This window comes from Mustela putorius, unplaced genomic scaffold (assembly GCF_011764305.1).
Source record: "Mustela putorius furo isolate JIRA1106 unplaced genomic scaffold, ASM1176430v1.1 tig00000929_pilon_pilon_pilon, whole genome shotgun sequence".
NCBI lineage: Eukaryota > Metazoa > Chordata > Mammalia > Carnivora > Mustelidae > Mustela > Mustela putorius.
In genome coordinates, this window is record NW_025421520.1 from 6598873 (window position 1) to 6615563 (window position 16691).

General features: G+C 44.4%; 1 protein-coding gene across 1 annotated transcript; it reads left to right on the top strand.

The window, feature by feature from the left end:
• Window positions 1-6023: 6023 nt before the first annotated feature.
• On the top strand, window positions 6024-14854 carry ZNF425 (zinc finger protein 425). The gene is made up of 4 exons (XM_004765901.3): window positions 6024-6140; window positions 7072-7198; window positions 8716-8871; window positions 11667-14854. The coding sequence occupies exons 1-4, from the start codon at window positions 6123-6125 to the stop codon at window positions 13619-13621; spliced, it is 2256 nt and encodes a 751-aa protein (XP_004765958.1). The 5' UTR covers window positions 6024-6122; the 3' UTR covers window positions 13622-14854.
• Window positions 14855-16691: the final 1837 nt, after the last annotated feature.

The following is a 16691-nucleotide window of genomic DNA, read 5'->3' on the forward strand; positions in this document are numbered from 1 at the left end:
TAGCTCATCTCTAGGGCTTCTTTCTCGAAGACTGCAGATCCCTCCTCACTGCAGCAACCAGGATCCATTTCTTTCCCAAGTCAGTTCCTGTATTTCCTACCTTCTTCTATGTGGCCTCTGGTCTACCTTCAGCTGTGGACTTTGTTCTGACAGTCTTCAGATCAATTCCTGGGGTATCTGGGATGATTTGATACTTATCTAGTTGCATTGATGGGATAAGATGAGCCTAGGATCCCCCCCCCCGCTCCACCACCATCTTCCCCTCCACTATGCATTGATATTTTCGAGTTGCATGAGCTCTTTATACAGTACATAAATTAAACACTTGTTTTTCATGTCGTATATACTTTACCTAGTAAAGACATCTGCCATTTGGCATCTTGCCAAATAGAAATTTAAAATTTTTATGTGAACATTTTCAGTGTTTTATGACTTTTGGTTTTGGCACCTTGCTTAGAAAGGCCTTCCCCTCTCTCAGTTTTTTGGTTTTGTTTTTTAAATCCTTCTGTTTTTGAATTCTTCATGAGTAAAGCAATGACTCAAAACTTCAGCCTGGCTTTGGAAGCATTTTGTATCTCTCTAAGATATTTTTGGTTCAATGGCATTTTGACAGCACGAGGTACTTAATAAATCGGCACACTTGGATTTCTCAGCATTGGCACAGCAGAGGCTGTTTTGAGATTTATCAGAGGAAACTCTTGACCATGTCTGGGGTATTAAAGTCCCAAGGAAGCCCTCTTTGTTACTTCCAAAATGAGACTTTGACACTGGATTTCTCCAAGTTTCACTACGCAAGAAATAGAAATTTTTTAAAAAAGATTTTATTTATTTATTTGACAGACAGAGATCACAAGTAGGCAGAGAGGCAGGCAGAGAGAGAGGAAGCAGGCTCCCAGCTGAGCAGAGACCCTGATGTGGGGCTCAATCCCAGGACCCTGGGATCATGACCTGAGCCGAAGGCAGAGGCTTCAACCCACTGAGCCACCCAGGCACTCCAGCACTGTAGCTTTTAGTCCTCATAGTCGCCGCATGTGATAGATATTTCTGAAGTCATCTCCTGTGTGTTTAGTGGAGTAACCCTTTCACTAAAAAAGTCTATTTACTATGTTAAGGTTATAAAGATTTAATGTTAATGTGGAATGGAGGACATCCAATAGGCCTGCAGCAGCACTTTCAATTTCTCCATCTGTTGCTTCACTACCTCCAAAGACCTAATGACTATCTTAGAGGCAGAATGGTTTGAATACATAGACCTCTATCAATGGACTTCTATTTTCTTCTTCCTTTGATCTAAGCGAGTGGTTCTAAAACATTAATGCATGTAAGAATTGCTGTACAGAGTTGTATCAAACCATTTTTACTGTAGTTTATATGTTAGGAGCAATTTAAGAGATGTTCAAGGTGATTCTGAATATAAATGATTTTTGCCTAATATGTTGGCGTTAGGCTGAATCATCTGCAGGGAAATGACACAGGACCAAGAGATTCAGGCTAGGAAAGAAAAGAAGACTTGAGAGAAGAGAAGGAAGAGACTTCTAGGTAAGGTGAGAGAGTGCCTATCCGGATACTAGACAATCTGAGGTCGAGGGAGGTGGGAAGGAAGCAAGGCCAGGAAGAATGAAGGCCAGATACTGTGGTGAAAGTGCTTTATCTGTACTGTCTCGATTATTATAGTAACCCTTTGGATATGGAAACTAAAGTGATGGGTGTTCAAATGACTTGCCTGGTGCCACAAAGATGGCAGATGGTTGAGCCAACATCCAAACCCAACATCCCAACCCAAAACCCAAAGACCTTTCTCACTCTAAAGTTCAAGGTCTTCCTACCATTGCTGGCTTCCTTATAGGTTAGGACTTCCTGAAGTCAGTCAGAAAGAACTCTCGGGAATGGAGATATGTTGGCTTGGGATGACCTAACGCTTGGGGCAAGATTCCTATAAGGCCGTGTAGGGAAATATTTTCATTCCTCATGGAGAACAGACAGGCTCACCTGGGATGGATAGTTTAGGAAACTGAACAGAATTTTACAAAAATAGCTGCGCCCTTGCCTATTCATGATTTCTTTCCTTCTGAAAACATAGAAGAGGCATCAAGACAGTGGGCTCTCATGTACACAGCAAGTGTGTAACACGTGGTGGTGTCCTTCAGGTGCTCACATCTCTGGTCCCCTGGGAATATAATTTTAGTGTCCCAGTAAAAGATATTGTAAACCCAGAAGCCAGACCTTAGTTAGGCTGAAAACTGAAATCACTCTAGAAAAAATCATGCCCCCCAACTTTGAGGACCTGCTAGCAGCTTTAGAAGAAATAGCCATGGGCTACAAGGACAACAGTGGAGATGTGTAGTCAACCCTGCCATGCTCATTGGCAGCAGGAGAGGGCAGAACACTAGAGAAATATAAGAACCACTAAAGAAGGGGCGCCTGCATGGCTCAGTGGGTTGAAGCCTCTGCCTTTGGCTCAGGTCATGGTCTCAGGGTCCTGGGATTGAGCCCCACATCAGGCTCTCTGCTCAGCAAGGAACCTGCTTCCTGCTCTCTCTCTGCCTGCCTCTCTCCTACTTGTAATCTCTATCAAATAAATAAATAAAATCTTAAAAAAAAAAAAGAACCACTAAAGAAGTCAGGGAGTGCCCCAGACACTCATAAAAAAGAAGGGGCCCCATTGGCTTCGAAGGCTCATGAACACTACTAGCTAAGAGTGTAAAGTGAATTTCACTGTAATAGAACAAAGGCTGTCCATGTAGTAAAACTGGATTTCAGAATAGCTAAGAACTACTTTGCATTCACAACTAACACCATATACTGCTATAATTATACATAGCCAATGGCTTTACTCAAAGAAAATAAATGTGATATGATATTTATATAAATATGTTAGTCCATTTTCTAGGATCCATCAGCGAATTATCAAATAGGAAATAAAGAGTTTATGATGAAGGAAAAAGGAATTAATGCATAATCTATAACTTCATAAAACTAAACACACACACACACACATACACAAGTACCAGTAAAATGTGGGCTCTCTCTGTATTATTTCTTTTTTTTTTTTTAATATATTTTTTTAAAGATTTTATTTATTTATTTGACAGACAGAGATCACAAGTAGGCAGAGAGGCAGGCAGAGAGAGAGAGAGGAGGAAGCAGGCTCCCTGCTGAGCAGAGAGCCCGATGTGGGGCTCGATCCCAGGACCCTGGGATCATGACCTGAGCCGAAGGCAGAGGCTTTAACCCACTGAGCCACCCAGGCGCCCCTCTCTGTATTATTTCTTATAATTCCAGTTGAATCTACAATTATATGAATAAATTTTTCTATTTAGAAAAGTCTACAGCCTCAATAGTAATTAAGTGAATACAAATCGAAATAAAATTAAGTTCTGGTTATATAACGTGGATGCTAGAACAAATGAAAAAAGTTGGCAGGACATCCTGGTTGGCTCCTGATCTTGGGGTTGTGAGTTCAAGCCCCATGTTGGGTGTAGAGATTAATTAAAGATAAAATATTTTGCGGGCACCTGGGTGGCTCATATGGGTAAGCGTCTGCCTTTGGCTCAGGTCATGATCCCCAGCTCCTGGGATTGAGTCCCATGTTGGGCTCCCAGCTCAGCTGGGAGTCTGCTTCTCCCCCTGCTTGTGCTCTCTCTCTGTCTCTGTATCTCTCTCAAATGAATTTTTAAAAATCTAAAAAAAAATAAATTATATATATACATATATATTTAAAGATTATTTATTTATTTATTTGACAGACAGGGATCTCAAGTAGGCAAAGAGCCAGGCAGAGAAGAGAGTGCGGAAGCAGGCTCCCTGCTGAGTGGAAGGCACGATGCGGCGCTCAATCCCAGGACTGGAGATCATGACCTGAGCCCAAGGCAGAGACTTAACTCACTGAGCTACCCATCCGTCCCTAAAATACATTTTTTAAATGTTTCAAAAAAGGTGGGAGACATGTTACCCTCTTACATTGTTAATAATATTGCAAGTCAGTTCAATCAGTTCTGAAACAATCAGAGTTTAGCATTTTCTACAGTTAGAATTTTATACAGGTCATTGTATAGTTCTTTTTCCTTGGATTTTTAAATTTTGAAAATCCTGCATGCTTCTTTTAATATGGGTAAGAAAGGGAAGATAAAAGAGTAATGAGAACTCTCCAAACTTAACACACATTTTTCTGTAAATTTAAAACTGATCAAAATAAGCCTATTAATTAAAAAAGAAAGAGGGATGTCTGGCTGGCTCAATCGTTTGAGTGTCTACCTTCAGCTCAGGTCATGATCCTGGGGTCCTGGGATCGAGTCCAGCTCCTCGGGGAGTCTGCTTCTTTTCCTCCGCATGCCACTCCCTCTGCTTGTGCTCTCTTCCTCTCTGACAAATAAATAAATAAAATCTTTTAAAAAAGAAAAAAAAAAGAAGGCAAAATACATGAAAAGTCATTAAACTGTATGCTTTAAATCAGGGAATTGTTTGGTATATTAATTAGATCCCAATAAAGCTGCTTCTTTAAAAAGTAAAAGGAAATGAAATGTGTATTTTGTAGTTCCTAAAGCAACCACAAAATAAAATATAAAAAGATATAGTAAAAATTATAATAAGTAAATTAAAATGTAATACTAAAATAGGTTCCCCAGAAAAAGGAACAGAGAAATGAAAAACAGAAAGGAAAAGCAGATGATTAATAATAAAATGATAGATGTAGGGGCACCAGGGTGGCTCAGTGGGTTAAAGCCTCTGCCTTCCGCTGGGGTAGTGATCCCAGGGTCCTGGGATTGAGCCCGGAATTGGGCTCTCCGCTCTGCGGGCAGTCTGCTTCCTCCTCTCTCTGCCTGCCTCTCAGCCTACTTGTGATATCTATCTGTCAAATAAATAAATAAAATCTTTAAAAAATAATAATAAAATGATAGATATAAATCCAGATCTACCAATAACTACACTTATTGTACATATAAAATAAAAGAGACTATCAGAGTAGTTGAGCAGATTGCTAGCAGCTCTATTGTAAGAGTGGGAATTCTAAGCTTTGGGCTCCTCATCTGTGACACAAACCCATCATAGGTGTAGTGCGCACCTGGTCACCCCTTATCATTCCCATGGGACTTGGAGGCAAGCAAAAGACATGAATTTAAAACTCATGCTACTTATGACCCAGGAGCCTTGTGTTTTGCCAAAATGAATGAAACTATGGCAGGTGGATCTGTTAGCTTGTTCGAGGGGTTGCATTTCAGACGCTCCAGTACAGCAGGAATGCAAGGCTGGTTCAATGCTCAGAAATCAGTCCTAATCTACCATATTAATCGCTTAAGGGAGAAAAACTATGCAATAATAGAAATTTATGCATTAAAAGCATTGGGCAAAAAAAGATTCCACTCACAATACACAATCCCAGCAAACTAGGAATAGAAGAGAACGTCCTCAACCTGCGAAGACGTATCTACAAAAACCTACAGTTAAATATCAGCTCGGCCTGAGTCCAAGGTAGACCAGAAGTGCCCTCGCTGAAGCAGGGCCGGACTGGGTGGATGGATACATTCCCAGCCTCCAGGGCCCTGGCCCCTGGCGGGAGGATTGGGCAGATGCGCACACTCTCAGAGTGCCTGGCGCCACAGACTCCGCATTTGCCCACGGTGGGGACCGGCTCCCTGACCCCCTTGGCTGGCTCAGGTCCCTCACAGTGATCCTGCCCTCGCCTGGGGTCCGCTTCAGGGAGGAACCAACCCCCGTACCCGCTTTCCGTCCAGCGCTCAGTGAAGAGCGAGTTTCCTCCCTACTTGAAGCTCACTCTGCACGTCCACCTCTCCGTCTCCCTCTCTCCAGCGCCTTTTAGCGCGTCTGGGTCTCGGTCCTCGTCGTTTGGAGACCCCCGGCAGAGCAAGACGACCTGCCACCCACGGTGCCACAGCCGCTGCGGCCAGCCGTGCCCTTGCGGCTCCCGCGGACGACGCTGTCTCCTCCGGCCCGCAGGGGGCGCTGTGGGGCAGGGATCAGGCTCGAGTCCCAGCGTGCACCGCGCGGGGCTGGGCCTGCGGGGCTGGGCGGGGCAGGAGGCCGCGCGCAGAGGGAGGTGCTGCGGAGCCGCTTAGGGTCTCGGCGTGTGTCGGGCGGAGGACTCGGCGGGGTCACCAAGGGCCATGGCGGAGGCGGGTCCGGTAAGTGAGGTCGTGGAGGGTGCGGCCCGTATCGAAATGCGTCCCGTTCGTGGTCTGGAGTGGGGTCCCGAGCCGGGGAGTGAGGTAGCGGGGGACTGTCCGTGACCCGGGACTGAGCTCCGAGCCCGCGGCCGGCGAAGGAGGTGCGGGAGTTGCTCTGCAGGGGGGCGGGAAGAGAGGGGCCGGGGGCAGAAATCCAGGGTCGTCCCCTCAGGTCACTCGTCTTTTCCCCGCCGTGTGTCGCGGCTCTTTGCACGTCGGGGTTTCTCTCGGGCTCTTGCTCCGTGCTCTGCTGGTGGAGGTAGCCTCTGCGGCCACGTCTGTATAAACGGATGAAAAAAGTTGCGGGAAGGAAGAGTGGGCATGAGAGGACCTGCAGACCTGCAGAAAATGTGAAACCAGTGGGGCTGTTAATGGAAAATGTGAACACGTTTTAGAGTTTAAAACGCATATCCTGAGCTTAATCCGTGAAACTGTTGAGTTCAATTAAGTATAGTCCGCCTACCTATGCAAGTTTTTCTTCTACCCTTCCTGAAATTTCTTATCTAATAATCTTACTAATGTAATGCATTTTCTTCCCTTCTGCTTCTCACCCCTTCCCGCAACAGGTGTAGGAGGACACAGGGAACCCTTCTGGACTAGGATCTTTGCAACTTCCTTTGAGTCTGTAATTACTTCAAAATAAAAAGGTTTTAAAAGTCTTGCATAGCAGTAATTGCTTGTAGAGGGTACAGGTCCTCAAAGGTCTGCTAGTCATTCATTCACTCTCTGGGCCCCGTGGACTTCTGTGACCCCTCTATTCCATCGTTCATGGCACCAACCGGAGAGAAGGAAACCTTAGCGTAGTTTCCTCTTGTCTGTTAAAGACGCGGACATTGAACGACAGTAGCTTGAACGTGAAGACATATGCATGTACTGTTTGTGATTCCAGGTAACGATGACTTTTGATGATGTGGCCTTATACTTTTCGGAGCAAGAGTGGGAGATCCTGGAGCAGTGGCAGAAGGAAATGTATCAGCAAGTGATGAAGACCAATTATGAGACTCTTGATTCGCTGGGTAAGATGGCTTCAGAGGAATCATTTTTGGGGAAGCTGCCTACTATCAACAGGCTTTCTGTTCTGTGTGAGCTCTTGCTGGTTGAATATGATTCTTTGCCTAATTTACACTCGGAATATGTCATTAACGTCTATTACGGCCTGGGAATATTTAACTTGTCCCTTTTTATCTAGTGGCATCTGCACTCCTTAGTCTTGTTAATTCTGCAGTTTCTTTCACCCAAACACTCCCTTGTTTCTCCCACAGTTAGAATTACTAAATAAAATAACCATCTCTCTCTCTTTTTAAGTGTACTCTTTTATTTTTTTTTAACTGATACTTTGATGCCTACTTATGTTGCCTAGATATGATGAATTTTCTATCCTCATAAGAACTGGGAAAATAGCTCTCTGGTAAAGGGAGAAAGAGCAGTGGCATGGGACATATAGGTATCCCTAGAGAAATACTGAGGGAGCAGATTGGAAGAGAAATTTGTGGAGATTATACCTTGCTCTTTATCCAGCTTGCTCTAATGCATTCATGTATCATTAAAACCATTTCTACTGTTTTCACTTTAATAGGTGATCTCACTGTAACCTGTAGCATTCTCTCCCTCCTTTGGCGTTTATAACCTCTTCCATCTGAGACACCAAGGACAAGATGAGTCAATTGTGTGAAATCAGGGGGAAGAGAATTTAAGCAGAGGAAGGACTAGTGCAGAAATTCGAGGGTTGGAATGTATGTGGTCAGTGTGTGGTGGGAGCCACAGTTAGGCTCCCGGAGCGCATGTGTAGAAGGCTAGGAGAAGGGGACAGTGGTATACCAAAAGAGGAAGGGGCCTCTAGGATTTTATTCTAGACAAAGGGAAGGTAAGATGATGAGAGGATTTACACAGGAGTAATATGTCAACATTTGTTTAAATGTTGAGTAATTTAAGTAATTAACTCTTGTTAATTACTTGAGTTGCTATGTGGAGAATGAAAGGCAGTGCACAGCAATGAAAAGAAAGACACCAGGGGCGCCTGGGTGGCTCAGTGGGTTAAAGCCTGTGCTCAGGTCATAATCCCAGGGTCCTGGGATTGAGCTCCACATCAGGCTCTCTGCTCAGCAGGCAGGCTCTCTCTCTGCCTGTCTCTCTGCCTACTTGTGATCTCTGTCAGATAAATAAATAAAGTCTTTAAAAAAAAAAAAGTGTTTAGTGATTGGTCTCCCTCCCTGACCCCCTGTGATTTTGCTTTTTATTGTTCTCATAATGATCATTTATTTGTTAATGGTTTCTGCCTTGATCTGTGGGCCTTTTAAAAATCATCACCCTTCACTTCTCTTTCCTTTAATTTTGTGAAATATTGCAGAGGCCATTTAAGCTAAACAGTTTTGCTTAGGCTAAAATTTATTGTCATTCACGTAATTTCAAGGGTTTTGATCTTTTTAACCTAACTTTGATGATGTATCACAGGAATCAAATTTAACTGTGAAAATCACGTTTAGTAAAATACTCAGATAAACCCAGACTGAGTCTGCGTGGACTGTCCTTGCAGGTGGCATTTTCTCCAAGCCGAATTTGATCACCTGGATAGAACAAGGGAGAATGCTGTTAATCAGAGACCGGGGACCCTTGGAGAAAAACATGACATTTAGCCCTTCTACTGATGAGCAGTGGGACTTGCAGAAGACTGGAAAGTTGCTGTATTTTGGTGAGTATGATGGATTTAGGGTCATGTCTCATTTCATTTTCCTGAATCTTCCTGGATAGGCAGCTGGACATAGTGACTAAGAAACATTGTTTTGGTGGAGAATATTGGGTTTTTTTACTCAAGTGGGAAACAAACACAAGAATGTATTACTTTTTTTTTTTTTTTAAGATTTTATTTATTTATTTGACAGAGATCACAAGTAGGTAGAGAGGCAGGCAGAGAGAGTGAGGAAGGGAAGCAGGCTCCCTGCTGAGCAGAGAGCCCAATGTGGGGCTCGATCCCAGGACTCTGGGATCATGACTTGAGCCAAAGGCAGAGGCTTTACCCCACTGAGCCACCCAGGCGCCCCAAGAATGTATTACTTTTTATAAAGAGGGACGTGTGTATGTTTCATTCAAATAAAAGAAAAAAATTTATGACCCTGGAAAGAAGTACCCATAAAAGAGCAAGTAAAGGACACACTTGCTGAGCCCTGAGGAACAACCACCTTCTCCATCACACCGTTGTGTCCGTTTTAAGTTCCTTTTGAAAGATTCCTTTTTGAATTCCTTGTAAGAAAAACATTGGAAATACTTTTTAACACTTTAAATACTTAAGGGAATATGTCATTTTTTAGACTATGCTAATGTTTTATTAAATGGAGACCTTCTAAGTCCCTGGTAGTCAAGGGATTCTCTTGAAGAGAAGGGGATTTGAACCCAGGGAATATATGATGAGGTCCATCAAAAGAATAAAAGAATGCCCAAGGATGTTATTTCATTGCCATCGTCTCTTATTTCATTCATCTAACGAGTATATAGTCCCTACCGTGTTCATAGGACTGTCAGTTATCACTTAGGCTGGCGTGGGTCGGAGAGATCTACATATCTGTATGTATACTTTCCTGGAGGAGTTGACTATCTTCCTGACCCGACGTTAAGTGGCAGTTAAATTAGTCAATTCTGTTGAACTGTTGAACTAGTCCTCTATGAAATAGGACTGTATTACAAGTTAATAAAATAAGTGGCAGTGGTAGTAGAGTTATAGGGATTTAGAGGAGAATGAGTGAAGTAGAATAGCAGTTTCCCAAGAGGACTTCTAAGGAATTAGGATTTTAAATATATATTTTTTAAAGATTTTATTTATTTATTTGACAGACAGAGATCACAAGCAGGCAGACAGGCAGGCAGAGAGAGGGAGAGGAGGAAGCAGGCTCCCTGCAGAGCAGAGAGCCTGATGCGGGACTCGATCCCAGGACCCTGAGATCATGACCCGAGCCGAAGGCAGCGGCACAACCCACTGAGCCACCCAGGCGCCCAGGAATTAGGATTTAAAAACAAAGAATGTATAGATTTGGTCAGACAGAGAAGATCAGCGAGGATCATACATGAGCTGAGACTCAGAGGTGGGAATAAGCCCATCGTATTTAGAAAATGTATAGCCGAATGTTATTCTTGGGATGGTATGGGACATGGAGAAGGGGAAACATAAAGTAATGTCAGATTATCTGAGGCTAGGAAAGCCGAGGCAGAAGTTTGACTTCATCCTATAGAAAGGTAGGACCTAGAAAGGTTTCTGAGTACCAAAGAATGAACAACTTTAGTGGCTATCCCTAAAAACTCATGTTCCCTTTGTACCAAGTGGCACTTATCCAATAATCAGAACTGCTCCTCTGTCTGGAATAAGTAGTAAAGTGGTAAGAAATAGAGGAGTCAAGGAGGGAGGGAAGAATGTTCTAGACGTCAGCTGTGGAGCGCTTACTAAATGACATCACCCAGTTGGAAGATTACCTGTGTTGTTGTTAAGATGACCACAGAGCATAATCAGAGTCCTTTTCTGGGGGCAGGCCCCATCCTTCCAGACAGATGAATTTTCCTCCTGTGTTAAGAGACTTAAAAAAGAAGAGCCCTTGGGGCACCTGGGTGGCTCAGTGGGTTAAGCCGCTGCCTTCGGCTCGGGTCATGATCTCGGGGTCCTGGGATCGAGTCCCGCATTGGGCTCTCTGCTCAGCAGGGAGCCTGCTTCTCTCTCTCTCTCTCTCTGCCTGCCTCTCTGTCTACTTGTGATCTCTCTCTCTCTGTCAAATAAATAAATAAATAAATAAATCTTTTAAAAGAAAAAAAAAAGAAGAGCCCTAGGACTCAGTTCAACAGGTGGGAGAAAAAGCAGTTCTGAAATACAGAGGCTGCAATTGTTCTCTCTGGTTTTTGTGGATGAAAATAAGGTCCCAACTCGTTAGCTCCCTGATTCTTGTCATCATGGCTTTTCCTTTGGGAACAGCGCTGACTGTGCTCATATTAATACCTTTCTGATAACGAGGTGTTCCTTGAAAAAGGGAATTATTTCTATCATGTTCTTTCTGAATTTAATCACTTGCCATTTGACATTCCTAAGAAAGATGCTTTCTGTGAGCATTTCTTCCAGAAAGCTTTTCCTAAAATCTGTGGTAGAAGGGGCAAGAATATGAGGCAAAGCCTTATTTCACAAATTTCAGGAAACAGAATGGTCATATTCTCAGACTTTCTCTTTATTTTCTCTCAACTTCTGCTTACCCTCTGAGGGTCATCCTTAAGTTCACAAGATATAGTTCCCTGCAGGTTTTTTTTTCCCCCACACGAAGCCATTTCTTAACACATAATGGAAGGATTTGCATATCACAGTTAACCTTAAATGTAATTTACTTGTGGAGGCAGATGCATAGTCATGAATCAATGAGATTCCTTTTCCCGTGCTGTTAGAGATGTGAAGACAATTCTTGAGGCTGCCATAACCCAGGGACATGACTGGTAAGGGTGGTCTTCTTTTTTTCTCTCCAGGTGACCAAGGAACTCTCGGGGCAAAAGAGGAGGAAGGCCATTTAAATGGTCTAAAGCCGGGTTCATGTGCTACCTTAGCAGGGCAGGAAAGAAAGATCTTATCAGATCAAAGAGCTGCGTTACAGCATCCAAGTCTCCAAGACATAGGGATTGTACATAGGAACCTCGACCTCGGAGCATCTGGTCAGGATAAGAACAATCCAGGGCGTAAGCGGACAGGTACTCCAGACCACCTGGAAATTCCACCAGGACCCAGATGTTATTCCTGCTTTGTCTGTGGGAAGGTTTTTCAGCTAAAGAGGGACTTAGAAAAGCACAAAAGAAGCCACTCTAAGAGCCAGCCCTGTAAATACTCCAAGTACAAAAACAAATCCAGAGGGAACCCCGAGCTCAGGTGGCACCGGATGATCCTACGTAAGAAGCAGCGTTTCCAGTGTGGCAAGTGCGAGAAGAGGTACTGTCTCAGATGCAGCCTGGTCACTCACCACTGGGTGGTTCACTCAGGGCAGCAGCGCTATCCATGCCCGGAGTGTGACAAGACCTTCCAGTGTAAAGCCACTTTGAAGAAGCATCTGTGTTTGCATAAAAGGGAGAAGCCATTTTCCTGTGAGCAGTGTGGCAAGGGTTTCATCCAGCGACGCAAGCTCACAGAGCACCACAGGGTGCACACTGGGGAGAAGCCTTTCCAGTGTCCAGAGTGCCACAGAAGCTTCCGCCTACAGAAGAGTTTGAAGGCCCATCTTTGCCAACACAACGAGAAGAAGCCCTTCCATTGTCCAGAATGTGGCAGAAGCTTCTCCCGGAAGGCTGCCGTGAAGGCCCACCAGAGAACGCACAGTGGAGAGAAGCCGTTCTCTTGTGACGAGTGTGGTAGGAAGTTCACACACAAGACAAAACTCACTGAACATATCAGAGTCCATACCGGAGAGAAGCCCTTCCAGTGTCCTGAGTGTAAGAAAAGTTTCCGCCTGAAGAGAAGCCTAAAAGCCCATCTGTTTCAGCACAGTGGGAAGAAGCCCTTCCAGTGTCCCGAGTGTGACCGGAGCTTCTCTTGGAAGAATGCCATGAAGGCCCATCAGCGTTTACATAGTGAGGAGAAGCCGTTCTCCTGTGGCGAGTGTGGCAAGAGGTTCACCCGGCCCTCTAAGCTCACTCGCCACGGCAGAGTCCACAGCAGGCAAAAGGAATTCTCCTGTGGTGAGTGCAAAAAGACCTTTCCTCGGCAGTCGAGACTCACGGAGCACCTCAAAGTCCACACCAGAGAAAAGCCCTTCTCCTGTTCTGAGTGCCCTCGGAGCTTTAGCCGACACTCGCACCTCACTGAGCACATGAGACTTCACAGTGGGGAGGATCCTTTCCAGTGTCCCGAGTGTGACAAGAGCTTCTTCTGGAAGGCCTCCATGAAATTCCACCAGCGGATACACAGGGGTGAGAAGCCCTTTGCTTGCGGTGAGTGTGGTAAGACCTACACTCAACAGTCTCAGCTCACGGAACACAAGAGAATCCACAGTGGAGAGAAACCCTTCCAGTGTCCTGAGTGCCACAAAAGTTTCCGTCTCAAAGGAAATCTGAAAAGCCACCTGCTCCAGCACAGTGACAAAAAGCCATTCTCCTGCGTTAAATGTGGCAAAAGTTTCACTCAGCAGTACAGGCTCACCGAACACATTCGAGTCCATAGTGGGGAGAAGCCCTTCCAGTGTCCTGAGTGTGACAAGAGCTACTGCATAAGGGGAAGCTTGAAGGTCCATTTGCATACGCATAGTGGAGAGAAGCCCTTCAGGTGCTCGGAATGTGGCAAGGGGTTCCTCCAGAAGAGAAGTCTGAAGACCCATCTGCACCATCACAGAGGGGAGAGGCCTTTTTCTTGTGATGAATGTGGAAGGAGCTTTACGTACATGGGGGCCCTGAACACTCATGTTGGAGTGCACGCTAAGGAGGAGCCCTGCGGTGTCTAGGTCAGGCGGTGCAGAAAGGAGGCGACAGCTTTCAGGCGGAACTAGCAGCTCGTGGATCCACAGTATCAGCTGGATGAGGAATCCACAGCATGGGGGCCTCAGATACGCTGGCCAGCTGCGCAGCAGGGAGGGCGTGACGGCTGCTTGACGGAGACTCCGATGGGCCAGACATCCCCGCTCCGCAATCCCCATGGGCCAGGCCTGCCAGTCAGGGAAGGAGCATTTTCTCTCCACTTTCTGTTCCCAGGCCTCCTTACTTAAGTTTGTGTTGAGATTTTCAGTGTTTTTTCTCCCGCGTGCTGAGAGAGCATCTGTGTTTAGGCAGGATTTCTCTCTATTGCCAAAAATAAATGTCATCTCCCATCTCCTTCGTTAACAGTGGCGCACATATGTGTCATTTCCCCTCTGGATTAATTTAAATCACCTAAAAGTCCACGATTGCAAATCACAAAGTCTTATATCTAACCCCTCTGCATTTTCAACAGTGTATGTCAATTCACCAAGAAACAGACTTGCCTTAATATTGGGGTCTCTTAGGTAAATACCAAAGGGAAAGATACTGCCAGTCCAGGACATCTCTCCATTTTTTTGTTCTGTGGCTTAATCTATCATCATAAGGTGATTTTCCAGCAGTTCTAGCAAACCTTTGTCTGTCTTTTGGACTGTCTTTTAATATCATTCCTACAAAAATGTATAGATTAGCTTCCTTAGGGAATCCTTGGAGCCTATGTAAATTTTCCATTTTTGTAATATGTGGTGGTTGCAGATTACCTGAATCGGCCGGAACCAAGGGCACCCCACAAATCAGCGTTTGTACGAAAAGGAGAGATGCCACCTCCGGTTGGTCCATCCCTGTAGGTGCAAGCATCTGTGAATCAATGGTGTCTTTGTGCGAAGAAAAAGACATTTTCCCTAACCCATGCCAGAGCACGTGTGGGCTGGATGTCCACCCTGCTGGCCTCTTCACCAGCGTTCCTCAGGACAACTCTGTGCCTGCCTGGGAGACATGTTGAAAATACAGGCCCTGCGGACCCTCCCCAGATGTACTGAGAGACAGTCTTTTCAAGTGAGGTTGTTTGAAAAGTTTCAGAACATATGATGTAGCGAGTGGCGAAACCAGAAGAGGGAAAGTTCTGTTTGAAAGCATTTTAGTCATCCTGTGAAGTTAAGGTTAGGTCTTTTCCTTTAAGCCTTTTCTCTCCTCTGTTTTGTAATAAAGCTGCTCATGATGAAGGTTTCTTACATTATGGATGTATTAGCTCAGGCTATAACAAAATGCTACAGACTGGGGGGCTTAAACCACAGAGAATTATCTCAGTTCTGAAGGCTAGAGGTCCAAGATCAAGGTGCCAGCAGGGTTCTGATGAGAACTGGCTTCCCAGGTCCTCATATGGCTTTTTCTTTGGGTACGGGCGAATCTCAGGTGTTCCTTTCTCTTATTAGGAGGACACCAATCCTATTGGATTAGGGCCTCTTAGCCTTAGCTAATTGATATTGGAAAACCAAATGATGTGCACTAGACCTGAACAAAGTGAATGAGGAGGCACAGAGATTAGGAGTGCTGTGCTTTCCTAAATGGGAAAAAAATACCAAGAATGGTGAAGAAGCACCCCCTCCCCCCAAAAAAAACCCTCAAACTAATAACTAGCTCTTTGTGTCTGCCCATCTCTCTTCTGAGCCACAGCTTGGGTAGTGATGTGATGTGTTCTCTCTTAGGTGTGGATGACTTTCAAGTCTATAGATCCATATCCATAGTTGACCTTCCTCCGGAGTATTTCTGACTTCCATAGGCATCTCACACACAAAATGCCCAGGATAGGACTCCTCATCCATATCAGCCCTCACTCTGCACCTCCTCATATACTCTTGTGTTTTCCGCTTCCAAAGTCACACTAACTAGTTCCCAGATCTGTTAATGATCTAGGTTTTCCTGTCTCCTAAATTCCTGTCTCCTAAATTCCTCCCAAACACCCTCCTTTATCTCTACCATCACCCCTAACTGAAGCCAACTTTTAAAAATTGTTTAGTGTTAAAAAAAATTGTTTAGTGTTTATATTAACAGTTTTTTCGGGCAGTGCGTTCATCCCCCTAGTAACAGATTGGTTTTCCTAAAATGCAACTCAAATGTTATTCTCCAAATAATATTTTTAGAAGTTTGTGATTTTATTATAAATGCAAACTCTAACATGACATTTAGGAAAAAACCTCCAAGCTGACCCAGACCTGCCTTTTCAGCTGAAGCTTGTTACCTCTTTACCTTATGAACTTCACTCTTACCAAACGACTGCTCTCTTTCCCAAGTGCATCCTGTCCTCTTAACTGCTCCTTCATCTTCCTAACTCCTTGCTCCAGCATTCAGTCTCAACACCAGGAACATTTGGGATATGTGCACAGTGTCAGCACATCCTCTAAACTTCTTTCTCTAATAGCACTCTTCGCATCCACCTGAAACCTGCCTGCTTCCCTCATACACTGAACCCCTGCCAGGGCTGGAATTTGATCTCGCTTTTGCATTTTCTCCATCCAGATCAAGCTGTTCTGTGGCTTAATACTTGGATCTATGCTACACCCACTAACACTGGGCGGGGTGGGGTGAAAGAGCACCGAACCACATAGGACTTGATTATGGACTTGAGGGCTCTAGGTAGGGAATCAGGTAGACACAACTACAAAGCAGCTAGCAGGAATAGTTGGATGTGCGCATGTTCTCACATATACACAGAAACTCTACCAACCACCTTCTGATCTATAGACTAATTTCAGAACCTATAAAGAGATCTAAGTTTAAGTGGCCCAACAAGACAAAATCAGAAGATGAATTCACTCCATATAAATTTAAGTAATAGAGAATTCTGGAAGATACCTTAAAATCAGTACACTTCATTCACCAAAATATAAATGGATTCTAACATTTAAAAATACTAGTAAATAAAAAGTGAAGAAGTGATATACAAAAAAGGGTATGAAAAAGAGCCTTGGAAACGAGAAGGTAAAGTTACTGACTCACCTGAGACCCAGAATAGAGCAAACTTTAGGAATCTACCCAGAATGAAGAAGAGAGAGAAGAAAT

Excerpts from the sequence above, each read along its gene's own strand:
- ZNF425 (XM_004765901.3), top strand. Across the intron at positions 7,199-8,715 it reads TGAGACTCTTGATTCGCTGG|GTGGCATTTTCTCCAAGCCG; the intron begins GTAAGATGGCTT and ends CTGTCCTTGCAG. Across the intron at positions 8,872-11,666 it reads TGGAAAGTTGCTGTATTTTG|GTGACCAAGGAACTCTCGGG; the intron begins GTGAGTATGATG and ends TTTTCTCTCCAG.